Genomic DNA, 27,437 nt, shown 5'->3' with positions numbered 1-27,437 from the left:
AAAATATTTTTCAATCGAGCTAAAAACTTTTATATGAATTGTACTTCAAAAAAAAAAAAAAAAAAAAAAGGGTTATATAAAAATTGATGAGAAATCATCAAACTTTTGGCATCTTTTCAAACCACATGTTGAAAAAGAAAAAATAAATAAAAATGAAAAAAAAAGAAGAGGCTGAATGTGATATAATGCTGACTTTATGGACTCAAACTCGTCCGAGTTCGCTCAGCTCAGCTCGGCTCGGCTCGGCTCAATCCTTTTATATTTTAATTTGTCATCTTTAAAAATTAAAATGGTTTCCGCCAAAATGAATTGAGGTACAAGTTTCCAAATTCCAAAACAATTTTTTAATTATTTTGAAATATTTATTCAAATAATCCGACAATGGCCCCAGCCAGCTGCTTCCCTCTTTTGGCTTATTGGTTGCTCCACTCTCTCCCTCCATCTCTCTCTCTCTCTCCCCCTCTCCCTCTCCTGCTTTTGCTTTTTGTGGTGTCACTCTGCGAAAATTTCTATGCTTTCTCTTCGTCTAATCGAAACCCTAGACTTGTTTTTCTGCTTCGGATATTTCTAACCCATTGTCTGTTTTGGTAAGTTTGCTCTCACTTTGTGCTCTGTTCTGTGAGCTGCATTTTGAGCTCCCATTGTTTCTTTGTTGGTTTCTTTTCTTTATGCTGGAGCCATTTTCTTGCTACTTTTCACTTTGGTTGACCGATTTTCGGCTTTGAAACTTCATTTGTGCAGGATCCAAGTGTGGTGTTCGGTTCTCGAGTACTGTGCTCTGTGTTTAACTGAAAGCTTCGGTGGTTTTTGAATTTTGCAGCGTGGTTCTTGTCGTTGAGCTGAAGAAAGTCGCTATGAGCTGCTGATGGGAATGTAGAGGAATTTTTTTGACGGCTTTAATGAGCTTGGTGCAGCTGAGTTTTAGTTGTTATTTGGTGTTTTTTTTTTTTTTTTGAAGAACTGAGAAGAATTGAAGCTTGGCTTGTTTCAATCGAATTCAGCTGGTGAGCATAATAAGAAAACAATGGCCTCTTGCCACGTTTGACCAACCTGCCATTTTGATCGAATTCTGCTCGATTTAACGCTTATGGAGGGTTCCGTAGACCAACCTGTGGAAGCAAAACTAGAAGATTCCACGTCTCAGTCAGGTCCAGTTCCCATACCGAGTGAAGATATAGTTGTGAAGTGTCCCAATTCGCAAAAAGTTCCTGCCGTCATTTCTTCAGGAAGTGCAAAAAGAAGTATAAAATCTGGGAAGCCTTCTGCTGCAGATTCAACGAAGGCTAGCTCACTTAGAAGGAGCATTGAATCTAAAACAGCTTTAGTTTCCTCTTCTGATCTCACTAAATCAACTGCAAGTGTGTCTTCTCAAGTTTCAAATTCAGTTCCAGTGACGCGAAGAAAAAGTACTGGAGGGTTGCCGGAGAATTCTCCTGCATCTTCCTCAAGAAAGCCAAACAATGTCAGCAAGGCTGCAGCCGTAAGGACTCCAGCATCTGAACCAACAAGGCGTTCTCTCCCAGAACTTAAAAGAAGCTCATTGTCTTCAGTTGTTTCCAAGAATTCACCTCGAAGTAGCGCACCTGAGACTAGAAAATCTGTCCCAATTTCATCAGCAGGCAGGAGTTTGAAATCCTTGAACCCATCTGATACACTTGGAAAAGAAACCGGTAAAGATGGTCCTAAGCAGTCTACAATTAAGTCAACACCATCAATCTCCTCATCTTCTTTAATCTCAAGAAGGCTCACCTCCACTTCCCTGGACAGCAGCGCCAGTAGTAGCAGTGTAGCTAGAAAGACAGTCTCAAAGGTTTCCTCTCCATCAGCTCGATCCCCTGCAGTTTCAAGTGGATCAAGATCTGCATCTTCATCCACCACACCCCTTGAAAAGAATTCTAGATTATCGGGACAAAGAAAGGCCAGTAGAACCCCTGAAAGCAGAGATTCTCGTTTTGTTGTTCTTCCTCAGGTGGAAATAAAACCGGGTGATGATTTGGTAAGAAACTTTGTCAAAAATAAGAGTTTTTATGATCAAGTGTTCTACTTGAAGGCTTGAACCTAAGGCTTTGAAGGGTACTTGTAAAACCTGAAACATTTTATTGTGTAAGGCACTGGAAGACAATTTCCATACAGCGCATATTTGTGCAGAACAAGAAACAGATGCTTTCTTTTGGAAAATTCTACATTTCTATCACCGCCCTCTGTTTTGATTGGTTCTTCTAATTTTTGGTTTAAAAAAAAAAAAACAATGACATCTTTTTTCTTGGCATGCCAAGGACGATTGATTAGTGACCAATGACTTGAACTCTGTTTGTATGATGTTTCATCCATTTTCTGAAAAATGTTTTATCTAAGTTTATGCTTGTTAGCAATCATGGATGTGAAAATACCATTATTAAATTTGTTTTGATGTTATGCACCAGAGGTTGGATCTGAGGGGCCATAGAGTCCGCAGTCTCAATGCTAGTGGGTTGAATTTGTCGCCTAATTTAGAGGTAAGCCTTGCGTATTCTTGACATACTCCATTTGTAAAAACTGCGTGTAAAGGATGGTAGCAGATAGCTCTTGACACTGGAGAGTGTCGAGCTCTCGTTGTCTTTTCCTTATTTTCCTTTGAACTGATTAATAATGCTGAGGTATATATCAGTCGTTTCCCTTTCGTGAAGCCCACTTTTTGATCAATAGAGTAGTTGGCATGCATATGTTTCTCTCTATGGAGGTGCAAGGGATCATGACATCTTTCCATGCTATCCTACACCTTAGAAATAACTTCACTGAAAAGGAATAGAAGAGCTGTAATTAAAACGATTACCCAGTAGGTTCCTATTTGACTCGACATAAATGTATCTTCAGGGGAAGATATATGAGCATTTTTGTTCCTCTCTCTCTAGACTCTCGGTTATTGTATCTTCTCATCTTCCATCACTATAACCAATTTCTTCAAGCTTGCTTCACTGGTAATTTTAAATGTATGATTTGATTTACTGATTTTGTTTTTCGTAGTTCGTTTTTCTGAGGGACAACCTCTTGTCAACCTTGGAAGGAGTAGAGATACTAAAGAGAGTCAAGGTTTGTCATTCATAATATCTATATTTATTTCTTTTGAGGTGTATTTCTTATGGGCAACGAACTAAACACAATTAATCAATATAGCAGTTCTGAAACTTGGCAACATTATCCTATACTCATAAAGTTTCAACTGACTTTTTTGGTTTAGTTTTAATGTCTTAAGTTTCTCCTTTTCCCCTTTCTTTCCAGGTTCTGGACTTGAGTTTCAATGATTTTAAAGGACCTGGATTTGAGCCTCTGGATAATTGCAAAGCTCTTCAGGTATCTCACACGTTTTTTTTCCTTACCTAGCATGAAAAATGAAAACATTTGTCGCATGACAGAAAATATTTTTCCTAAATGTTTTTTTTATGGTTTTAGCAACTTTATCTGGCTGGCAATCAAATAACCTCATTAGCGAGTCTTCCACAGCTACCAAATTTGGAGGTAAAAGTTGAAAAAAAACACTCCCCACCCACCCCCACCCCCACCCCCACTTTTCATTAGCAAGCCTTCTGACATTCCTGCTCTTTTTGTTCGTTATTTATGCTTCTTTGCCATCTTATTGTTCTATAGTTTCTCTCCATTGCCCAAAATAAGTTGAAGTCACTTTCAATGGCAAGTCAGCCTCGACTTCAGGTTTTTATCCATCTAAAAGTTTTTCTTTTGTCAGCAGGTCATACTGAATTCTTTCTCTCTCTCTCTCTCTTTATGTAAGGGTTGTTTCAAAAATTTATGCAGGTACTAGCTGCCAGCAAAAACAGAATTTCGACTCTCAAGGGTTTTCCTCATTTACCTGCACTGGAGGTTTGTTATCTATCTATATAGGTTTACATAAATCATATAAGTGGCTTAAATTTAACCACTCAAGACTGCTATGCACATATAGGCTCAAAAGGTTTGCATGCCAGATAAAATGGCATACTTGTAAAATCTGTTAATTTGAAACTGTAAATTAACTCTACAATGAATTCATGTTAAAGTTCGTTATTGTTTTTTTTTTTTTTTTTTTTTTNCTCTGAATAGAGGCAATGTTAAAGATCGTTTGTCCATTAACCACTGATAATTTTTTTATGTTGCAGCATTTGCGTGTAGAGGAGAATCCCATACTTAAAATCACACATCTGGAAGCAGCTTCCATCTTGTTGGTTGGACCTACTTTAAAAAAATTTAACGATAGAGGTAACGTAATTAAAATTTATTTTTCAGCTATCTATATTGGAATTGTTGGCCCTCTCCTTTTCAATTGGTAGTTTACATTCCAGCTAAAGACCTCTGGATTCCACTTCCTATTTTATAACTAAAATTTGAGTTGTATATGTGTTTATTAGCTTTTATCTTTTATTTTTGAAAATTTTGGACAGATCTTTCTCGAGAGGAGGTTGTATTGGCTAAGCGATATCCTGCACATACCGGCCTATGCATTAGAGATGGTTGGGAGTTTTGCCGTCCAGATCTTGCAGCAGGTCTTTACTATTATGCTTTTACGAAGCTATTTCACTCTGATTTTCCCCCTAGAGTTCACTGGATATTGTTGAAAGATCAGAGAGGCAACAAAAAAGAAAAAGAAAAAGAAAATCCCTTTGTTCGTCTATTCATCAAGTTTTACTTAATTTATATATAAATAAAATGTGTAAATCTAAAGAGAAAAAGTCATGCCATTGTATTAATTGAATGTTTTTTTCCATGGATGGAGTTGGCATAAACTAATGTTAAGCAGGTCCTTTGATCTTTGTTGATTAATGCTACTTCTTTTTGCATGTATGCCTTAAATGATCAGATTCAACTTTTCGCTTTCTTCTTGAGAAATGGAAAGATCATTCTCCCCCTGGGTACTTGCTGAAGGAAGCTTCTGTTGATCGACCATTTGAAGAAGATACTTGTCGCTGTCATTTCTCGTATGACCCAGAAGAAAACTCAAGTAACCAAGAATTAGTGTTAACATATCAATGGTTTATTGGGGAGAGAATAGCTACGAATTTTGTTGCTATTCCAGATGCTACAGCTGAGGTAAAAGACCCTGCAGGGATTTATTTTTCTGTTTTATCGTTATGATTAACTGGAAGGTCCATACATCATTCTTATGTCATGCTGCTGATGTTTGGGAAGGTTTATTGGCCAAAGCATGAAGATATTGGTAAAGTGTTAAAAGTAGAGTGCACTCCCATCCTTGGAGATACAAAGTATAATTCCATTTTTGCTGTATCGTCTCCAGTTGCCCCAGGTAACTATGATTGTTTTGTTAGGAAACAGATGGGTGAGTTTGGATGTTCCCTTGCTATATGTTTCTAGGGTCCAGTATATATATTTTTTGAGCAAGAAACAACTTCTCATTGGTATAATGAAAAAGAAAAAATGTTCCAGGCTTACAAACTCCTGAAGGGAGTTAAAGCAAAAGAAAGAAAATACAAAATCGAGATCTTAGAAACGATTACAATTTTCTTCCCAATGCTCATTAATGAAAACCAAACAAATTTATGGAGTGGGCTAATGTTATCTTAAAATGGAAGAAATTTTAGACTTATCATTAGTTTACCCAAAAAATGGAATTATAGTTGGATGAAAATCTTCTTCCATGAATACCTTTTGAAATTTAAAGCAATGAGATAGATGCTTACTTAAACAATTCAAGACCTTAATGATAAAGAACCATAAAAGTAAAAAGCACACAATGCTAGGGCTGGGGTGGCAACTATGAGCTCTTCCTCCATATTCTTTTGTAATTTCTCTCCAGGTTACTTAAACTATATATATACTTACTTATGAGCTGCTTATGTAGTGACATTATCCAATCATTTTTTTAAAAAAAATTATTTTCAGGAAGCAAAATTCCGAAGGTTGTAAACCTTGAAGTGCATGGGGAGCTTGTGGAGGGTAATATTATCAAAGGCTCAGCTGTCGTGGCATGGTGTGGAGGATCTCCTGGGAAAAGTGTTGCTAGGTAAGATTTAATTGAAACGGTTGTGTATTCTAATAGGCTGTTGTCATCATGATGAAAATGGAAGCCTTCAAAATTTTCAATGGCCAGTCCATATGTTAATTGTTCTAGGTTAAATTACAAAATTATAATTAGAGTGTATCTTTTGAGCATTAATCTCTTTTCATTTCTTCAGTGAAAAGTTTAATTTTTTTTGTTACTATGGGATAAGCTATGCATCATCATCAGTGAACAAGTTGTTGTGGGTTTTAATGGGATAGGTATTAGTCGCAGCCAGAGAACAGTTCTATTAACTTCATTTTTTGTTCTTGTTCAAATACAAAAGTTGAGCTTATTCTCTTATTTCTTGACAAGGAGATTGTGAAAGTGTGTGAGCAAGGTTATGTATACCTCAGGAGTATATATAAAGAAGCAAAATGGTAAAATATAAGATCTATCAAACCCAAAACGAAAACCATAATTATGGATCATAGGCACAAAGCCATAGAAATCTTTTCCTCCAAGAAGGTCAAAAAACCTTTGAACCTTCGAAGGAACGGTTTAGCCACATTTGAAAAAGCTTTAGCCTGAGTGATCATAGCAAACTTGCTTACTGAAAAAAAAAAAAAGAAACAAACAAGCTTTCACTTCGACACTACGGAAAATAGAAATTGAAGTAAAGGCTGCTAACCCTGTAAGGGAGACCAAAAGCTTTGAAAGGATAGCTTCAAATAACTATAGAAAACTATTCAAGCTAACAAACATACAAAAACTCATTGTGAGGTAGCTTTAACCGACCCCTAAATATAATTTGACAAACAAATCATCTTTTTATCTTAAAAGTAAAGAAACCTTCCTGAATATTGATAATCAAACTACCCAACTAACTTTTCATAACATTGAAAAGCAAGGTTGTTAAGCTTATCCTCCCCCACATACACAGTAATTATTATTATACATATAAAAATGGTCTTTTTCTGAAACTACCTTTACATCCTCAGTTGGTTAAGGAGAAAATGGAACAGCCCCCCTGTTGTTATTGTTGGAGCAGAAGACGAGGAATATTGCTTGGCAGTAGATGATATTGATTCAAGTTTGGTTTTCATGTACACACCCGTTACAGTAGAAGGTGCCAAAGGCGAACCTCAATACAAGTACACTGATTTCATCAAAGCTGGTATGTGGTTGAATAACTGCATAGATTTTTTCTCAGTCCTAGCTATATAAGTTCTCTACTGGAATGAACAAATAAATGAATTGGCAACTCAAAAGGATGTTATAAAATTAATTAGTTCTTAGCTCTTAGAGTAAATTATGATTATTATGTTTATTTATTTGTTTAAAAAGCATTAGAAATGGAGCTAAACATGACCTCTGATGACAGCTCCCCCATCAGTCAGTAACGTTCGAATAGTAGGAGATGTTGTTGAAGGAACTACTATCAAGGGAGTTGGTGATTACTTTGGAGGAAGAGAAGGTCCAAGCAAGTTTGAATGGTTGTATGAGAACCGGAACACTGGGTGAGTAATAAATGCAGTTTTTTTTTTTTTTTTTAATAATAAGAAACAAAATTTTCATTATTAGATGAACAAAAGAAATAGACAACTTTTACTTCAAAATGTTATTTGTATATGTTTTTTATATCCTATTATTAAAATTTTCTTTACTTTTTTTGCAGTGAATTTGTTTTGGTGTCTTCTGGTACATGTGAATATACCTTGAATAAAGAAGATGTTGGGCGGCAATTAACCTTTGCATATGTGCCTGTCAATTTGGAGGGTTTGCCTCTTGCAATTTTGTTTATAATAGTTGGTTTTATATTATAAATTTGGTTGCTATGAGAATAATTGGTAATCTTATTTGATGTCTTTTAGGGCAAGAAGGTGAATCTATGTCAGTGACATCTAATGTAGTTAAACCAGGTAATTCGACTAGTTTCAGTTTTGAGATCTATGAATTTCTAGTAATGTTCTTCAACATAAAATTTAGGATTTTAAATTATGTTAAATGATGCACTTGGCAACATAGATTAGTACTTGTCGTGCATTTTCAGATATTGCAGTTTCATGTGTACAATTATTTAAAGTTTTAATAGATTAGATTTCATGTGTGATTTGATGTTTGATCCTTATGGCCTTTAAGTTGCCCCCTTCCATTTCATTTGTTTTCTTTCAATACAGTTTGGTTTCTTTAGCCAAATGACAAATTGTAGGAGTAAATATCTCGGGGTTAGAGGTCATGGGAGGAGGCTTGGGAAGTTGTTAGGTTTAACACCTCTTTGTGTGCCAGTATCTCAAGCTTTTTGTAATTATCAACTATGCCTTATTCTTTTGGATTGAAGTCTATTTCTTCTCTGTTGGAGCTTGGACCCATTTTGCGGGCTGGTTTTTTGTATGCCATCATAGATTCTTCCATTTTGCACTCTGAAAGTTTGGTTTCTCATAAAAGCCAAAAAACCAAATATATGTTGTTCTCATATCTCTTAGGTGTTGTGTTTTTGTCAATTATGCTTTTATTCTTTTGTTTGAAAATGTATTCATGCCTTTAAGTTTCTATCTATTATGTGTGCAAGTAAGTGCATAAGGTTATTTTATATATACATACTATCCATCCTTTCCTATATACTGGAAATGTAAACTTTTAAGAGAGATTTTCTTAAAACATATAAAGTTGAATGTTATTTTACTTGGGTATATTCCCTCTCTTTCAATTTCTATTTCCCAATTTCAGCTCCTCCAAAGGTCACAAACGTGAAGATAGTTGGAGATATAAGAGAGAACAGTAAGATTACTGTAACTGGTACTGTTACCGGAGGAAGTGAAGGCTCTAGTCGAGTACAATGGTTTAAAACAAGTTCTTCACTATTGGAAAGTTTTGAGGGTCTTGAGGCATTGAGCACATCCAAGATTGCTAAGGTAAATGGCTTAATTGATCTAGTTGTCAGTTTCATCTTATGCAATTTTCTTGGCCTTTTCTACCCTTAAGTTTGATGTCTGTCTAGGCATTTCGCATACCTCTTGGCGCTGTTGGCTTCTATATTGTAGCAAAATTCACTCCAATGACTCCAGACGGTGAATCTGGGGAACCAAGTTATGCAATATCAGATGGTCCAGTTGATAGTAAGTTCGTACTTCGTTTTTGTGTGTGTTTGGATTTATTGAAATTGTAATTAATCAAGGAGTGGGTTTAATTCATATGGTCAAATAGTATAATTTTATGACCTTGATGTGCTCATACATATTTACACACACACACACACACAGATATATATATATATATATATATATATATATTTATTTATTTATTTATTTATATTTATTTATAGGGAACTGTTTTATTGATTGATGAAATAAAATAATCAATGAAATCAATGTATGCAAATACATGTCCTATAAGCATTGCAGTTTAAGATAGTACACCTGTATTTTCTTCAGCTTCAGGACAATGTCATTTTAGATATATCTCCTAATTAATTTCCTTTCATTCAGCTCTTCCTCCGAGCTTAAACTTCTTGTCCATTACTGGTGATTACACTGAAGGCGGGATATTAACGGCATCATATGGTTATGTTGGGGGTCATGAGGGAAAAAGTATTTACAGATGGTATCTTCATGAGGTATGCAATAATAATAATTTATTGTACTGATCTTCACAGATCATCTTGCTAATGCTAATTGTTACCTTGTAAAACCTCACTTAAGGGATTTCTTTCAAGCTACTGCTAGTTCTCGGGGTAAAATTTTAATACTGATTTAGGATCAGTGCAAAAGTACACGATTACATAAAAATTGCTTGCTTCCCCCAAACCCATCCCTTGTCCTCTCCTACTAATTTGATTGATTGCCTGATAGACCGTAATGATAGGTAGTCTGATGATTGTAATCATCATTTTTCTTGATAAGAATGGTATTAGATGATTATCATAGTGTTGACATGACTGTTCTATGAATCTGCAGATTGAAAATGACACTGGCACTCTAATACCTGAGGTTTCCGGACATCTTCAGTATCGTCTTACCAAGGACATAATTGGAAAATTTATTTCATTTCAATGTACACCTGTCCGTGATGATGGGATAGTGGGTGAGCCGAGAATTTGCATGGCACAAGAGCGAATTCGTCCTGGTAATTTCCTTTTTGCTGGCTTTTGATAGCAGTTATCCAATTGTTATCCTAGTGCATTGTCCATTTATTAAAAATGTTTACTTTGATCATAATTCTCTATGATGTATAGTTTAAAATGTGAATAAATTTCTAATTTTAGCTTTTTTTATAGTAAGAATGAATCCACAATAAGATAAGTAAACCTCAAAAGAATCTAAAACGTTTGGCTTCTTGAAATGGTGAAAGAAGACGGAGCTTAGCTTTCTGAAATTTTTGTCAAGGAAAAAACACAATTTAATTTTTCTTTATCAAAAAACACAATTCCATTAGTTTCTTCCACGGAAAGGGTTCCCTCTACCTTATGCCTCTTGGTTGTCTTTTTTCTCGTTGGTGGAATATATTTCTCTGTTTCTTATAAAAATGTATATTATTAGACAATCTTTGCAGTGATTAGTGAAAAATTTCAAGTATGTTCAAAGATGAGCACAATTTCATTAAAGTAATGAAATTACAAAATAAAGGAAGACCTCTTGGTGGTTATAATCATCTCCTTCAATTAACATACACCAGTAAGAAAACAATTTTTATTCAAATGTAGAAGTTTAATTAAAACTTCAGTGAAGCAGTTCTTAACCAAACTGTCAAAAAAGAATCTAAACAACCAACAGTAACTAATAGAAAAAAGGGAAAAAAAAAAAAAAAAACTAACAAGGAGGCAAAGGTTGCAACATTGCCTACATCCGACAAGTTGATGTCCTTTATTGGTATCAAACATTTATTTTTCCTATGCTGCAAGCAACCTTTGTAGTTGTTCAGATAAATAATGAGTTCTGTCTTTTGTTTGTCTATTTCTACTTTCTTGAAAGCTATATAAATTGGTTGGTTTTTGATGACCAGGTAGCCCGAGATTGCTCTCTCTGCAGATTGTTGGAAGTGTTGTTGAAGGAACGGTTCTTAGTGTTGACAAAAGTTACTGGGGTGGTGATGAGGGCGAATCAGTTTTTCGGTGGTTTCGAGTACTTTCTTCAACCTTAAATCTATATTGTTGTAACCTTGTATTGAAAAGTATTTCAGGGTTACTTTGACTAGTACCAAACAAGATTCGGTCATTTTGAAAAAGCTAAAAATAAAAACAGACCTAGCCAGTCAAATCTAGTAATTTAAGTCTGTTATACCATGAAACTCGTTTTGATTTTACTTGTTGCAATGTGCACACCATTCTATTTCTTAGAGTATATTTTTGGTACAGACTAGCAGTGACGGGACTCAGAATGAAGTTAGGGGTGCAACTTCTGCTACGTACATGCTATCAGTTGATGACATTGGCTATTTAATTTCTGTTTCTTGTGAGCCTGTAAGAAACGACTGGGCTCGTGGTCCTATTGTTACTTCTGAACAAATTGGACCTATAGTGCCAGGTAAAAATAGTTCTTTTCATCTTCACATGGGAAAATTTTAGGAGGAGCTCTGTTTCACTTGTTCTGTTTCACTCCTCAAACAGTCGGCAAATTCTTGTAGTTCAGCTTGTTATAGTTGTATAAGTTCTAACTCAGATTGTTAAATGCCGGTTTTTAATTTATCTGGATCATTTAAATTTAAATAAAGTTGATATATTTGTTGTTTGACTAATAATTGTGTTTGTTTATTTTTCAGTTGAAGCTTCTTATATGTATGTGTTATATTTATAATGCAGGTCCTCCCATTTGCCAGTCTTTGGAAATTGATGGATTACTGGTAGAGGGCCAGCGTTTGAGCTTTAATGCAGCTTATAGTGGGGGGTGTGATTCTGAGAATATACTTTTGTTCTTGATGCCAAGTCTTTTCTCTTGCTTACTTGTTCTTTCAATGCAGGGCGAGAGGAGATTGCCATCATGAATGGTTTAGGGTTAATAATAATGGAACGAAGGAGAAACTCGGGAAAGATGGTGAGATCTTGTTGAGTTATCTGATTGGTTTTATTTTCTTCTTTCCTTGAATTCTCATTAAATTTTCTTATATAACAGAGTTTCTGGATTTAACTTTGGATGATGTTGGAAGCCGTATTGAACTTGTTTACACACCGGTACGAGATGATGGAATGAAAGGAAACCCAAGAAGCGTAACATCCGATGCAATTGCCCCAGGTAATTTATATCCATTTATTAGGATTGCTGCCTCGTTCTTTTTGGAAGATTTGCAACCCTGCTTTACCTTCATGATGTTTGTGCCAAGATGATATCTCATATAAACTTTTGTAGAACTGGAATTAGAATGAAGAAAATTAGCATTGAGAATGATATTATGCTTGGAATTAGATACAAATTTAGGTTGGCTCACGAGAAGTCGAGAGAAAATAAGATAGATGGAAATTGGAAACAAATTTTCTTGTCTTTACTAGACGATTTGTATGAAATTTTTAGAATTCATATTTTGATTCATATATTTTGTAACTGAACCCCTTTACTTTGTTGTAGGGGAACCAATGGGACTAAAACTCGAGATACCAGATTGCTGTGAGGGCCAGGAGGTAGTTCCAATCAAGTTGTATTTCGGTGGGCATGAAGGTGCTGGACAATATGTCTGGTACAGGACGACGCATAAGCTGGAAGAATCTGAACTACGGGACTTGTCGAATTCTTGTGAAGATGTCTCCATATGTGATAGAACGCTGTAAGGCTGGTTTTGATTTTCAATTCATTAAACTAAGTTCACTACATAAATAAATGGATTGAATGGTATACGTACTGTACCAGAACGTATGCTCTGTCTCTCGATGACGTGGGGACATATTTGTCCTTGTATTGGCTTCCCGAACGTGTTGATGGCAAATGTGGAAAGCCATTAGTTGCAATTTCAAGTTCACCTGTAACCCCAGGTACGGTTATGGCTATAAATCTTTGCATCCTTCACAGTAACATGTGGGATTTTAATTTGTTAACTAATTGATATTAAATCCTGTGGCAGCCTTACCAGTGGTTTCTGGGGTTTGTGTCAAAGAATTGTCTTTTGGTATTTATTCTGGGGAAGGCAAATATTTTGGTGGTCATGAGGGATCAAGCCTTTTTAGTTGGTATCAGGAGACAAATGATGGCACAATCATTCTCATTAAAGGGGCCACCTCTAGGACCTATGAAGTCACTGAAGCTGATTATAATTGCCGTCTGTTATTTGGGTAACTAGACCTTTTGTTCTCTCTAAATGTAATGTCCAATTGTTTTCCTGCACGTGGTCGTTTTCTTTTTTTAAGCAGCCACCAAAAGGCAAATCCGAAACTAAGATGCCGACAGCAAGAATTTCAATGGAGACTCCTTGTTAATATCTTTTGACATGTGCATCTGTTTTCTTGTTTCGTATGATTCTTCAATTAAATCAATCGAAAGTTTGAAAAATATAATATATTCGAAGAAAGGTAGAGTATTCTGTTCAGTTCTTGTAAGTCGAATCATGTGATATTTTTTTACATCGACTTGTTACGAAGTTCTCTCGGCTGCCAAGCCATCAGATAAGATGCTCTAACTGGCTCACTTTTGTAACAAATATCCTACAGATACACACCAGTGCGTTCAGATTCTGTTGTCGGAGAACTCGTGTTGTCTGATCCAACAGACATTATTCTCCCTGGTAATAATTTTTTCAATCTGCTTGGAACTTTCATTTCTAATTATTTTCCTTATATGAAGCTTTTCAGGTTTTATTTTTAAACTTTGACTTCTTGTTGATCTATAGAGCTTCCTAAAGTGGAAATGCTGGCTCTCACTGGAAAGGCAATTGAAGGTGAAGTCCTCACTGCAGTCGAAGTGATCCCGAAGAGTGACCATCAGCAATGTGTCTGGAATAAGTACATAAAAGAAGTGATATACCAATGGTATTGTATCATACATTCATACTGTGCTTATGTGCTTATTAAATTCTTGTAAATGACTTCTTTGGTTGCTAAAATATTTGTCTTTTTTCCATTGGTTCGTCAAAACCGAATGTCTGTTTACTGTCATTCCATTCCATCAGAGTACGGGTATACGTTCTGATAAATAGGATTATGAATCTACCAAATTTAGTGCACGATGTTTCACGTAGGAATAGCATATCAGTTGCATAAAAAATTTTGGCGTTCAACATGCAATGGTTCATTACTTCGAGACTTTATTCTGAATGCCACAAATACAAATAAACAGGTTCATTTCAGCTGAAGCAGGAGATACCAAGTCTTTTGAGCTCTTACCTACACAGCGTTCTTGTTCTTACAAAGTCCGTCTCGAGGACATTGGTCATTGTTTGAGATGTGAGTGCATTGTGATTGATTCGTTCGGAAGATCAACTGAGCCGACCTATGCTGAGACTTCACCAGTGTTGCCAGGTCATATTTTTTAAATCTTAAAAAATTTCCTTACTACTACTTTCACTGCCTTCTATTTTTTAAATCTTTTTTCGGTACAGGAGTTCCTAAGATCGATAAGCTGGAGATAGAGGGCAGAGGTTTTCATACCAATTTATATGCTGTTCGTGGCGTTTACAGTGGAGGAAAGGAAGGAAAGAGTAGAATTCAGTGGCTTAGGTCCATGGTTGGGAGCCCTGATCTTATCTCCATACCAGGTATTATAGATTCTTTTGAATGATATTTTCCTGTATTTTGTATAAACCACAATATTAATTCCTGTCACATTTAATAAGAGCATAATGAGTAAGCTGCAGCATCATGAGCTTTATATGAAAGATTAGGGAAAAAAACTAATCTTTTCGATATATTCGTAACACTCTATATGGTTCCCTACGTATTAACAACATGAGGTGCTTACATGGACTACTATTGTGATTTTGAATTGTCTGATCTCGTGAAACTCCAGGAGAGACGGGCAGGATGTATGAAGCTAATGTTGATGACGTGGGCTATAGGTTGGTTGCCATTTATACTCCTGTGAGAGAAGACGGTATTGAGGGTGAACCTGTCTCAGCGTCTACCGAGTCAATTGCTGTTGGTAAGACAAAATCTCATCCCATTCTAAGCTCTTGTACTTGATTAACTAGTATAGGATACCAAAAGCTTGTTAGGAAATGAAACTTAGGTTGACTTATGGACCAAACATGATATCGCTCTCAGTGCAGCATAGATATTAACTTGTTGAAGACATTCGTCTTTGATGGTTTTGACTTATCTCACTGAACTCTTGAAATGATATCCAAAGCCATCTGTTATATCATTCAAATGATATTCCTATTCTTCCTCACCTGTGAAAGAACTTGATTGAAGTGTATTTTCTCAGAGCCTGATGTTGTTAAGGAAGTGAAGCAAAAGCTTGATCTTGGTTCTGTAAAGTTCGAGGTACGAACTCAAAATCTTTTACGTATTTAATTTTCATTTTTTGTTACGTTAACAATCTGCGGTAAGCCGTTGTTGCTCATTGGTTGAAACATGCCATCAAAGGAATAATGCTGGACTTGCCTTTTGCCCCTCTGTCTTATTGTTTTAACTCATTTTTCCTTCCATTTGTTGCTCAACACTTTTGAAACAGGTATTGTACGACAAGGATCGTGCTCAGAAGAAGGTTCGTCCACTTTTTTGTACCACATTTACATGGTGGATCGTTTTTTGGTATATAGATGGAAAACGAACTAACCATTATATGATATCCTCCCAGATTTCTATTGTTGGAAGCTTCGAGAGAAGAATTCTGGAAATCAACAAGAAAAGAGTGAAGGTTGTAAAGCCAGGTTCAAAGACATCTTTTCCGACCACTGAAATTCGTGGAACTTATGCGCCTCCATTTCATGTAAGCGTCTCTAGCTATAAACGTTCTTGAGCCCAATGATTTGACATCTCAATGGTTGCAAAAGAAAATTTAGACTATCTGTAATATTTTCTGATGTGCCCAATGATTTAACAGGTTGAACTTTTTAGAAGTGGTCAACATCGTCTTAGAATCGTAGTCGACAGTGAAAATGAGGTTGACTTGATAGTGCATTCCCGACACCTCCGAGATGTTATCGTCCTAGTGATCAGAGGCTTTGCTCAAAGATTCAACAGTACATCTCTTAACACTCTCCTCAAAATAGATGCATGAAATGCTGCGTTGCTGTACTAAAAAGGCCAGAAACAAAGAAGAAAATATAGCCAATTCTTATCAAACTGAATCATTCATCTTAATGTTTTCTTCCACAATTTAATTAGTTCATAACATATAAAGCTTCATCATGCTCATTGTTGTTTAGAGCAGTGGTCACTGGGTTGGTTGTCCAGATTCAAATGTATATCATTTGTGTTCTCTTGTATATCTCAAGATGTCTGTTGTATTCTCCCCTCCTGCCTCTCTTGTATATCTCAAGATGTCTGGACTCTGCTTTATTCAATTTCAAGACAACAATTATTTTTGGATTAAGACATTTTTCATGGTGCTTTGCAACAAATGTAAGAAATGGGCAAGCAATGGTTGTCTCTTGTGTCTTTTGTATTCTTCTTTTGGAACAACAAGCAGCAACACCACTAGCAATAAAGACATTGGGGAACAAATAAAAGACTTTTTCTACTCATTTGAAATTGCAGGACTTCTCTTCTTGTTCTTTCCTTGGCTGTTCTTCAACTTCTCTGTTTTCTTATTCCCATTATATTGGTTACTGACTGAACCCTCTTGAGCACTGCACATTTGAGACTTCAGCTTGAATCCAAATTTCTTCGATACATTTCCCCATGCACTTGAACCCTTTGGTCGGCCTAGTTTCTCGATCTCCTGTCGCATGTTTGAGCATTCCTTCTCAAGCTCGGACACTCTCATCCTCATGCTATCCATCCCAACCTTCAAAACTTGATTCTCTCTAACAGCTGTTCCCCAACCTCCTTCATTAGATCCAACAATCCCACTTCTCAACTGTCTGGATCCATCAAGATTGTCTGAAACCAGAAAACAGCCAGCAATTGAGGTTCTAAGCTGAAGCTGCTCAAAAAAGAGCACTTGAACAATGATTCTAAGGGGTAGTCTTTCATTCTGTGCAGCATGTGTACAGGCTTCTAAAGAAAGCTTCTGGCAGTCCATCAGTCGACATAGTTGTTCTCGGTCGGATTCTCCTAACCATGGGTGTGACTGCAGAGATTAACAGCATTAAGAACAATTAGCAAACAAAATCGAGCCACATGACTGTTACTTGGTTACATGACATATTTGATCCAGACAGAAAGGCAGAATACATGACATATTTGATGGCCAGATGATGCAGCCAGCCAAATTAGACATCAAAATGACTTGCAATGTACAGTAATATATAATATAAACCATACCTTCAGATATATATCTATAGCACGATAAAGGCCATCATCCAAAGGTCTAGCGTAATCAGGAACTGCACCGGCAAGGGATTGAAACTTAGGAAGCTTCAAATTGACATCAGGAGCTACTTCTGCAAGGTATCCATCTATCAGCTTTGCGACCATGGTAATTGGTGGCATAGAGGGCGACCCTATCAGCTGTTCATCATCAATAGAACATGGTGAGGCGCCCCCATGATTGACCTGCTCCATTGCTAGGAAGTGCTCAAGAATCCTTTGGACACAGTCAACATTGTAAAGTGTATCCATGGAGTTAGTGAAATTGGGCATCAAAAGATCTTCTACAGTGGCTTGATCAAGTTGCATACCCACCCTTTTCTCTAAAGTACAGATGCAAGAAGGATTGACCCGAAGAATCATGGACGTACGCAATAACCCAAAAAGCAACTTGGTTGGAACTAGGTTCTTCTGCATTGGAAGCATCCTATCAATCTCTTCTAGTAAAAGTTTTTGTTCGTCTTCTGAGGACGGTGTCCCCAAAGCCGCTGGCACGAGTCGACTACTAGATTCGCTAGAACCTTGACGCCGATTTAGACCAGGAATATACCTTTTAGCATAGGAAGTTACAGACCCTGCAATAATTTCCGGTCTGATTCCACGTGATTCCAAAGCTGAAATTAACCTCTTGTAAAGAGGCAAGCTTAAGGTTGCAGCGTCCTCATACCACCAATCCAGACTTGAATGTTTCAGCCTAGCTCCCGTACTTATGCCATTCCACAAAACACTGCCACCAGGACTTTGCATAGGTCCTCCATGCTCTGTAATTGGCCACCCAAATAAACTTGGGTCAGTGCATGCCTTAACAGCAAGTGACTCGATACATCTTTTAGTGATATGGAGTTCATCTGCATGGGGAAGGATATCATCATCACGTGTCTGTAGCGCCGTCAGAGAGTCCTTCCAGCTTTTGAGGACAACTTGATTCAGAAAGGCCTCAGTCTGAGAAATGAGATTACCCTCCCCATACTCCTCAGTCATTTCTAGACGCTCAGCTGCACAGCGGAGGTAGACAACATTTGAGGGTGTACATTCAATTTTGACCCCGTAGCAGAACTTGGCAACCAGTTCAAATGTTTTGGCACCCCCAGGAACGTTAGGAATAGTTATTACACCTCCTTCCTCCTGTTCTTCAGCTGCTTCAGCTATCATTCTTTCCATTACCCCGCTTCTTGATAGCAGAGGGAACTGCAGCCATGGAAGGTAAAAGATTTAGGTAAATGAAGCATATGAATAAATGCACTGTTGTAATACTCAAGGCTACATCAGAAAAATAATGGAGAAAGGAAAATTATGAACGCTGAATCAAATTTAACCAGGGGTTTGTTTTCTTAAGCACGCGCAACGCCAACTGGAATCAAAGAGAAAACATAGATTACCTTGTGTAGATGGAAGGACATCTCTCCAACTTCAACAATGATATCACTAGGCAGTCCACTAGTGCAGAACCTGCAACCATTAACAAAATGCATAAATCAAGTAGGAAGGCTTCCCCTTATTCATTCTCTTCCGACGAGTTCCATATTTTCGATGTAGATGAAGAACTAACTTTAAAACATGCCTACATTACTTGATCTAAAAGTTCCCATCTTAGCTGAGAACAATGAAAGAATAAATCCCAGCACAAAGTTCCTATCAGATAATTTTGTCAAAATTTCCTAGAAACCATGGCATTTGGGTACTGAGAGAGCATTTAGAAACCATGGCAGCCTGAAGCACGTTGGGTTTTCTATCACAGTTAATTGCAAGAACATCAAAGAAGTTACCATCATGAAGTTTGTAATACTAGTGGGCTAAACCTCAAGCTATCTTGAAGTTACAGCACAGATATCTGTTGCAGGAAAGAAATAGTTAAAGTTTAACAGTTCAGGGTCCATACCAGGCCTGTCCTTGCCTTTGGAATGCATCGTTTTTGGATCCTAGCTTAACGCAAGCCATCTTCCCACTGAAAAAAGTTGAAAGAATAACTTCAATGCAAGGGCTTCAAAAAGGCACCCATCAAGCATATATCAGAATTCACATAGAACTTCCTGAAATGAGGCCACTTAAAGCCCCCTCATACCTTGGCGCTCTCTGTAAAAAGCTTGTGCAAGCAGAAACTGAAGCAATCCCCCAGAAAAACTTTCGTTCAAGACCAAAATCAGCAAGAACCCTAGAAACTCAAGCTCAAGTTTCCAAAACCAGCGGCAATGTAGTTGGTTGACTAGTTTCTCTTACAGAAACAACTCACTAACTTTCCAGAAACGATAACAATCTATCAATGCAGAGAAGAAATGGGCAAACCCCTTTAGAAATTGAGCTCTTAGTTCATTTAAACGGATAATCAAGTCACCCACTTCACCAAAATACAACACCACGAAGAAAACCCAGAAGAAAGAAAACGAAATGAAACAAATCAGGACACCGAAATTAGTTCAACCCCTACAGGTTTTGACCTAACAACATGAAGCACAGCTGTTGAAAGAAGAAGGAATCCGGGGTGTCTTCTTTTTTTTTTTTTTTTTTTTTTTTNTAGAAGATTCCAAAATCCAAAGGCCAACGGGGCAGAAGGGACCAAAACCGGAAACCACTCATGGAAGCGATTAAAGAAAAGGGCACGAAGGAATCACTTGGAACGTCAAGCGTAACGCTGAAAGCAATGTCCAGAGAAGACCCGTTGGCCATAAAGGCAGGCTGAAGCTGCGGGGCATGAGAGAATTGAAATTGAAAACCCCAAAGCGAGACAATAAATGGGAGGTGTCTGAGAGGGAGAGAGCGATATTGAGAAGGCGATGTGGGGTCGTTTGCCTTGAAACGCACTCTTACTTTCTAGTAATTTGCGTAAGCATCATCGTTAAAACATGACCTCCAACAGTAACGCAGTTGACCCACCTCACAATCTCTGGATTAAATGAACAACAATTCCTCAGTTTACTGACAATTTTAGAAGCTTTGAAGTAACACCTATCCGTCTTGTCCAGCTAGGCCATGTGGAGTGGGTCCGTGATCTCTTGGATTGACTCAGACGTTTTTCACCCAATATTGATTGGACAAGGAAGACAATAATATATGAGCTTTTAAGACAATAATAAATGTCCCGTTTTTATTACCACTATACAATTAAGCTTACCACACTCTTTCTTATTCAAAACGTCTTCTCAATTTCTTTCCAATTCCAAAATTATTGTTTAATCTTCTTTTCTATAAAATTTAAAAAAAAAAAAAAATTATTCGGTTCCAAGGTTGGTAGGGTTATTTGGATTAAAGTCATAGTTGAATGACTACGAGTCTTCAGTAATATAGTTTAAATTCAGGAAACAAAAAAGCCTGAGAGGTCACTGTCCCTATTAAAAAAAAATGTTGATAATATTGGAAACATGGAGGTGGGAGGTGGGATGTGGGAAAGATGGGAAAGATAATAATGATGAATGTGATGTGGGAGGAATTCCAATGTCATAAACATAATATTATATCTGAAGGACACCTAACCCTAAGCCCGAGATAATAATAATAATGATGATGATGAATGTGACGTGGGAGTGTGAAATAGGCGTGCCAGTGGCAATGCCAATGGCAGTGTCAGTGCCCAAGAAAGAAAAAGTGGTAAAGTTGAAACAAGCCAGTGGCCATGCCTCCTTTGTCTCAATAGCGTTGCGTTTAGGGGGGACAAAATGGACTTCCCAACGATCCTTTTTGCCCCCTACTCAGTCAGAAATCCCAACTTCTCTTTCTCATCATACTGTGCCCTGTTTATTCAAACTAAGCAACTAAATGTTGATGATATTTAGTTGCTCACAAAAACAGGAATCAGAAAGTAATGCTGGAATAGTTCACAATTACAGGAGGAATGACACTCTAGAACACCATTCTGTAACAAAGGGAAAGTCTAAAAAGAGCGAGGGCAGATGAAAAGATCGATTCTCCGAGCAGGAGAAGTATGCTGTATATTACCAAAAATAAAAGCCATTTTACATTGAACAGTAGTACTATCAAGAGGAAAGGCACAGACACCAGATCGCACATCAGCTTCTTGTCAATCTGTCGAAAGCGGACGACTTCCATCTAAACCGATGCTAAACATTTACAAACAGTGTTACTCATAAAACATACTACCAAATCATCATAAAACTTTTTACCCAACAGCTAAAGGATTATATTGCAACCAACGTCAGGACAACTGAATTGCAGAAGGCAGAACTTGCTAAAGAACTAGATCTAAATCTAATCCACAAAAAGCACGTTATATTAAAATAAAACAATGGTGTCCTACGGAACTCATCTGATCTTCGGCCGCTTGGGGACATTGCCACTAGGACCAGCTCGAAACTTACCATAAGTTTTCATCTTTCTTCTCTTCCTCTCTTCTTCACTGTCTGACTCATCTCCCTTTTCCCTGTCAGCATTGCTTGCTTCCCTCTCCAACTCTTCCCATGTCTTCCCTTTCTCCTCCTCCGAATCGCCGTCAGAATCTTCTTCTTCCTCATCCTCTGACTCAACTAATGATGCACTGTCGGAATCATCCTCTTCCGAGTCAGATTCAGGCTCAACATCTGATGGCTCATATCCCTTGTCTGATTCCCCAGAGTTATCAGTTTCAGAGTCAGTAGCTTCCAAATTCAAGAATTCCCATCCACCATCATCAATGAAGCTCTGTGGATCATCGGTTATTGTCTTTAGGATTTGTCGCCAATTCAAATTGAGCTTACTTTCATAGTACTTGATGTCTGTTGTGTCAAGCCATTCCTTGATACCATCCAGTGACGTGGAAGGGATAGAGTCAATCCGAAGAACGTCTCGCTTGAAGTCTTTAAACACAATAGTCATGTCAAAATTCTTCTGTCCAAAGCCAACTCTCTCTAGATTTACTATTTCAATTTCACCAAGTGTGACTACAAGGAAAGGTGTTTCTATAAGTTCAACCAAGCAGGTAGAGGTTGGGACAATAAATGCAGAAGATTTATAAGGAACTCCATGAAATCCAAGCTCTCTCAGAGGCTGATCAAACTCAAGATCAAGACCACTGAATTGGGGCTGGCCCCAAAGATCATTGACACGGTTTACAAAGCTCTGAAAGTCCATGTTTATTTTATTCTTTCTGTCTCTCTCCCTTTGCTCTTCCTCTATCTCATCTGGGTCGTAGGCTGATCTCTTTCCACCTCCTATGGTCTGAACAACATCCATCACCTCGACATAGAACTGTACATCTTTGGTTTTCTTATTCCCCACCATTATATGGTTGTGAAGATGAAAGTGAAGTAGAGTGATCATTTCATTCTCTGCTGGCTGGAAAAATGCATGCTTGACATTACCAAACATAATGTCCACCCGTTCCTCTGATCTAGTGGTAGCATAACGAAATCCATTCAAATGTGCTTCCAGAGTCCCAGGCAACTTCCTCCCACGCCCACCAAAAGGGGGGCGAATCCAAAGCTCAGGCAACCTAATTGGCTTGAATCGATTACCAGCTAACTGGAGCTTCTCCTGTGTAACCAATGTTGCCCTTTCTGCTCTCTCAGACTCCCTAGCAACAACCTGTCTCCGTAATGTTTTAATTAGCTGTACTACTTCACTGATGTGTCTCGGGTCTTTGGAGCGGAATGAAACCTCCTTCAAGTATATAGAACCCTGGAATTTCAATGAACTTGCATCGTGAGGACTGAAAGGAGTCCCAGGAACATTGAAAATTATTCTAATATAACAACTGCGGTTGGTGTCCTGTTGGCTGGAGACAGTCCTTATAGTAGCAACATGGAAAGGAACCATGCTACCATAAATAGGCAAAAGTACAGTTTCATTCTTCTGGTCAATGTGAATCATCAGATCTCTCTGGGGAGGCAGATCATTTACATTCTTATAAGCAACCAAGTCTGCTGCAGTTCTCATTGAAGAACGATTGTCTCCAGCTCCATTTCCAACACCAGCTAGTCTCCTAGCAGTTTCTTCATTCTTCTGACGAGCAAGTTCAGCCTGATGTTGCCTTCGGAGCTCCTCCTTTGAGATCTCATGATTATCTGACCTTAAAGTCGTCTTTGAGACCACTGCCTCCTTTCTATTACCTTCAGTTTTTACCTTGGGTTTTTCTTCTTCCTCCTCATCCTCATTAAATGAATATGCAACGTCTTTCATACTTTTAGAGCTTGGAGCAGTCAAAACTTCTGTCTTCTCTTTGCCTACAATAACTGTATCAGCAATCAATAATGAAAAGTTTTGGTTCTTTGTTTTACCAGCAGCGCTCTGCGATTTATCTGTTAACTTTAAGTTCTGAAAACCAAGTGAAACATTAAACACCATGCCGCTCTTCACTATGCGGTCATTTTTGGAATTAAGATTCAACCCAGACTCACGAAACTCAAGACCAATGCCTGTTCCAGCTGATTTAGTAAGATTGGGAACCAACTCTGGAGCTTCTTTCTCGACAACGGAAAGAGCAGCTACATATGCAGCATTCACCTTATTTCCAGGCCTCAACATACTGATGGCCACTTCTTGGGCTTTTAAAAGGACCTCATAAGCCTTGCTTTCCAGTGCATTAGCATCAATCAAGAAAGTTCTTGCAACATTAGAGCAATAGCTCTTGTATCGGGACCCGACAGCACATATGATCACACTTGCAGGATCATAATGAAGTAACTCATCATTGCTAGCAGCACTAGGCCTGAGATCAAACTCCCCTCCACTTTGAAATATTGGAGGGTAACATATGTCAACATTTTCAGTCTTTAACTTCACACCAGCTTTTGAGGGTTCCAGAATGGCTTTCTCAGTCTCGTCCATCAATGCTGAATGGGTAATTTTCTTCTCCTCATCAATCACATTTTCCAGCTTTGGGACCACAACTTTATTCATCACATTGACGGTTAAAAATGCAGCTTTCTTGATGTTCATGATTTCATTATCATCTTTGCAGGCAAATAAGTCAGATAACCCATTAGTTATGTCACCCAATTCAAAGTTGGCACTTTTTAGCTTCCCAGACCATGTCTCTAAAAGGTTCCCTTCAGGAGCTTCTCTAGCTATGTATCCAACTACTGGGTTCTCCAGCCCATCTGCCTTTGACTGAGCTCGAATGGCACGAAATATAGCATCCATTAAGGAAGAACCATCATCATTCTTTGCTTTCACATGCATAACGACATCTGCTCCAACAGCATCTAAGGTAGATTTTTTTACAACATCAAGTAGAGAGACCTTCTTTTGGCTACACAGAAAATGGATTTGTTTCTTGGTGAACACAATTATAGTCTCTGGGAACTCATAACCAAACAACCAGATATGCAGCGCTGAAGACTTAAGGTACCGCAGATCGTCAGACGTTGGAGGTGTCCCAATAGCTAGTACATCTGAAGAGCTCCACATATCAGATTTGTGTTCACCCCAATGAGCATATATAGCTTTCAGTCTTGTGCTGAAGTTAACAAGATCAATAGTATATGTATTCCCTGCCCCACTAGTCTTCCCATTGGAAGGTTGGCTATTACCATTTCTACGATCAGCCATAGAGATTATGCAGCCACAACACTGTTGACCAAAAGACCCCAACCCAGTTGAATAAGTCAAAAACGAAATTATTGTTTAGGGAGTTCACAAAGAAAATCATAAAAAATAAAGAATAAATAAAGCTCAGATAATGTTGGATTAATATTTAGGGACACACCTTTGTTTTTTAAGGCATAAAGAGCAGTGATTACACTTTAACTAGAGAAGTAAGCATAAAATGTTTACAATGAAAGTTTGTATTTCAAACTGAGCTAGATCTACAGTGTCAGGAAACACAACAGAATTCCGAATGTGCAACTGACGAGAAAAAGAGATTGAGCTAAAGTGCAAACTCCTTGATCACAAATTATTTCCTTGATCCAAAGCATCACTTCTAATATCCATCTCATGATCACAAATCCTCGCACAAATTTTGAAGTAAAAGAAAAAATTATCGTGGTTTTCATAACCTCCCCTTGAGAAGAATCAAACAATTACTCCATAGTTGAACAAACAATTATTAAAAATTGGTGCGGAGTACTCACCATCTGCACACATTACATTTTCACAATCGATGGTCTAACACAATTATCCAATGAATAAATGGAGACATTGATAAATACCCCATGATGGGGGGGNTTAACAACTCTGAGAAAAAGAAAATCTCAAATTCACAATTCAGTTAGCTGTAAAACTAAAACTCATATGACCGTGCTCAAGCATACAGTTCTGATCATAAATTATTTCTATTGTAATGAAGTGTATCACTGACCCGCCAACATAACCTCAAACTGCCTGAACTGCCCACAAAACCCCAATCCCGAAGACCATTCGAAGACGAACAAACTCCTAGAGGTTGGGTAGATTTGAAACTATCGTTAATGCGGCTTATCGGTGTGTTTTGACAAAATAATTTTGTTATTAATCTTCCTCCGATCTAACTTGAGTTGGAATGCTTCTTTTTTTCCAGTTCTAGGGTTTGGTTTTAGAGCGGAAATTTTGAATTTTGTCTGATGAAGCTATAACTTCGTTACTTCAAAAAAATCAACGAAAAGTTGCGTTTCTTTGTTGAAAAACGAAAACAATAAGCCATATTTCAACCTAATTAAAGCCACGAAAAGGACACAACCGATAACTTCTGAAGATGCCAAGACTTCAATCTGAATAAAGAACACACAAATACACATGCCTTGGCTAAAAACATTGAGATGGTTTACGTGATAGTGGAAAAAGCGCACCTGATATCGGAGTACTGGTGGGATGTAAGATCATGCAAGTCGTGGAAACTGAAACAGAGGCAAATGTGGCCGAAACCCTCAATAAATCCAAGCTTCGGTGCGAGCGAGAGATGTGTCTGTTAGCGATGAGAGTAAGATCATTGACGAGCGCGCGAAAGATGAGGAGCAGTAGATTTAGAGTTTATAGCAGATGAAAATGACGACCGACAGAGAAAAGTGGTGGGATTGGAAAGGATGGAAGAGGGCTGCAGCGACGCAGGGAGGGAGGCGAGGGCGGGTAGGCGGGCGGGGATTTTTTCTTTTTTTCCTTTTTCTATTAATAATTGATTTTGTTTTCTTTTTTTTTTAATAATTGATAAAGTTCAAATGTATCCCAATCTATAAAAGATAATTAGAATGATAAATTCGGTTATTCCAAATTTAATCCATAATTCAGATTTACAGGTTTAATTATTTTCATAAAATATCATAAATTGAATTTTATATTTTCTATTAGTTTAGCTAATTTCTAATAAATTCTTATTTATTAAATATACAACATAATTATTTCAAATTAGCCTTATCTTAATTAAATATTTTATAATAATTTAATAGATACTTGTATAAATTCATCTGATTAATGTTTTCAATATCTAAATCATACAAAGTTTTGGGCTTTATAATTATTATATACAAAGTTTTGGGTTTTATAATTATTATTCTTGTACATTTTTTTTATGTCCGTACAATTATATATTTTATCCTATTTTTGATTTCATGGTTAATGGTTAATATCTACTTGTTTGTATTATTTTTGTTGCAGATTCATAGAATAATAGGTACAACTAGTTATTGATTTAATTTATGAGTTATGATTTTTGTTTAAATGAAAAATGATTGGAGAACGAAATTATATTTTAATGTTCCAATTTTATCATATAGAAATTCAACTTATTACATATTTATATTATATATGTTATAAATTAAAAGAGTGAAATAGAGGATGAAATAGAATAATAATAACTATTGTTAACTAAAATGTATGATTCGTCTTTCTTGTCTTTTCGATGTTATCTCTTTCTTGAATTGACGGATCTCATCTAAACATAATAATAATTGCAATAACAATCATTCTTGAGTAGCAAATATATTGTATCAAAACTTTGTTTAGAATTTTGGTGATTTTTAACTTGAACTTAAAGCAACTTTTATATTTATCATTCTATGATAGTTTTTAGTGCATGATATAACTTTTATATTTATCAAAAATCATTAATTATTTTTTTTCTTTGTTAATTATGGTTAGAATACGTTATTTTTAAAAAGGCTAAGTTGTTTTTTGCTCTTTCCATTTAAATCCTAAAAAAAAAAAAAAAAAAAAAAAAAAAAAAAAAAAAAAAAAAAAAAA

The 27,437-nt window shown here is 37.0% G+C and overlaps 3 protein-coding genes across 4 annotated transcripts; 1 reads left to right on the top strand and 2 right to left on the bottom strand.

The window, feature by feature from the left end:
• Positions 1-417: 417 nt before the first annotated feature.
• LOC111781394 (187-kDa microtubule-associated protein AIR9) lies at positions 418-16,419 on the top strand. 2 transcript variants are annotated; one of them, XM_023661952.1, is made up of 39 exons: positions 418-587; positions 742-908; positions 1,002-1,996; positions 2,424-2,495; positions 3,004-3,069; positions 3,259-3,330; positions 3,430-3,495; positions 3,625-3,687; positions 3,790-3,855; positions 4,131-4,230; positions 4,413-4,514; positions 4,829-5,058; positions 5,158-5,272; positions 5,869-5,989; positions 6,967-7,142; positions 7,350-7,485; positions 7,644-7,744; positions 7,840-7,887; positions 8,696-8,880; positions 8,967-9,084; positions 9,454-9,581; positions 9,922-10,090; positions 10,967-11,085; positions 11,319-11,487; positions 11,763-11,847; positions 11,921-11,994; positions 12,073-12,192; positions 12,523-12,718; positions 12,802-12,923; positions 13,013-13,220; positions 13,596-13,669; positions 13,775-13,913; positions 14,221-14,402; positions 14,483-14,638; positions 14,890-15,021; positions 15,307-15,365; positions 15,556-15,588; positions 15,682-15,813; positions 15,928-16,419. In XM_023661952.1, exons 3-39 carry the CDS (start codon positions 1,088-1,090, stop codon positions 16,102-16,104), a joined length of 5,220 nt encoding a protein of 1,739 aa, XP_023517720.1. In that variant the 5' UTR covers positions 418-587; positions 742-908; positions 1,002-1,087; the 3' UTR covers positions 16,105-16,419. The 2 variants fall into 2 exon arrangements, with proteins under 2 accessions (XP_023517720.1, XP_023517722.1); XM_023661954.1 differs by having other exon boundaries at positions 821-1,996.
• On the bottom strand, positions 16,368-19,865 carry LOC111781396 (BTB/POZ domain-containing protein At1g30440-like). Its single transcript, XM_023661959.1, has 5 exons — positions 19,420-19,865; positions 19,237-19,302; positions 18,737-18,806; positions 17,313-18,545; positions 16,368-17,118 (listed from the first exon to the last, which is right to left on the bottom strand). Exons 2-5 carry the CDS (start codon positions 19,293-19,295, stop codon positions 16,564-16,566), a joined length of 1,917 nt encoding a protein of 638 aa, XP_023517727.1. The 5' UTR covers positions 19,296-19,302; positions 19,420-19,865; the 3' UTR covers positions 16,368-16,563.
• Positions 19,866-21,243: 1,378 nt separating this feature from the next.
• LOC111781384 (FACT complex subunit SPT16-like) lies at positions 21,244-26,354 on the bottom strand. Its single transcript, XM_023661942.1, has 2 exons — positions 26,051-26,354; positions 21,244-24,854 (listed from the first exon to the last, which is right to left on the bottom strand). Exon 2 carries the CDS (start codon positions 24,831-24,833, stop codon positions 21,612-21,614), a length of 3,222 nt encoding a protein of 1,073 aa, XP_023517710.1. The 5' UTR covers positions 24,834-24,854; positions 26,051-26,354; the 3' UTR covers positions 21,244-21,611.
• Positions 26,355-27,437: the final 1,083 nt, after the last annotated feature.

This window comes from Cucurbita pepo, chromosome LG19 (genome assembly GCF_002806865.2).
Source record: "Cucurbita pepo subsp. pepo cultivar mu-cu-16 chromosome LG19, ASM280686v2, whole genome shotgun sequence".
Lineage (NCBI taxonomy): Eukaryota > Viridiplantae > Streptophyta > Magnoliopsida > Cucurbitales > Cucurbitaceae > Cucurbita > Cucurbita pepo.
Note: the sequence above shows the minus strand (reverse complement) of the source record. Positions and strands in the feature narration are given on the sequence as shown.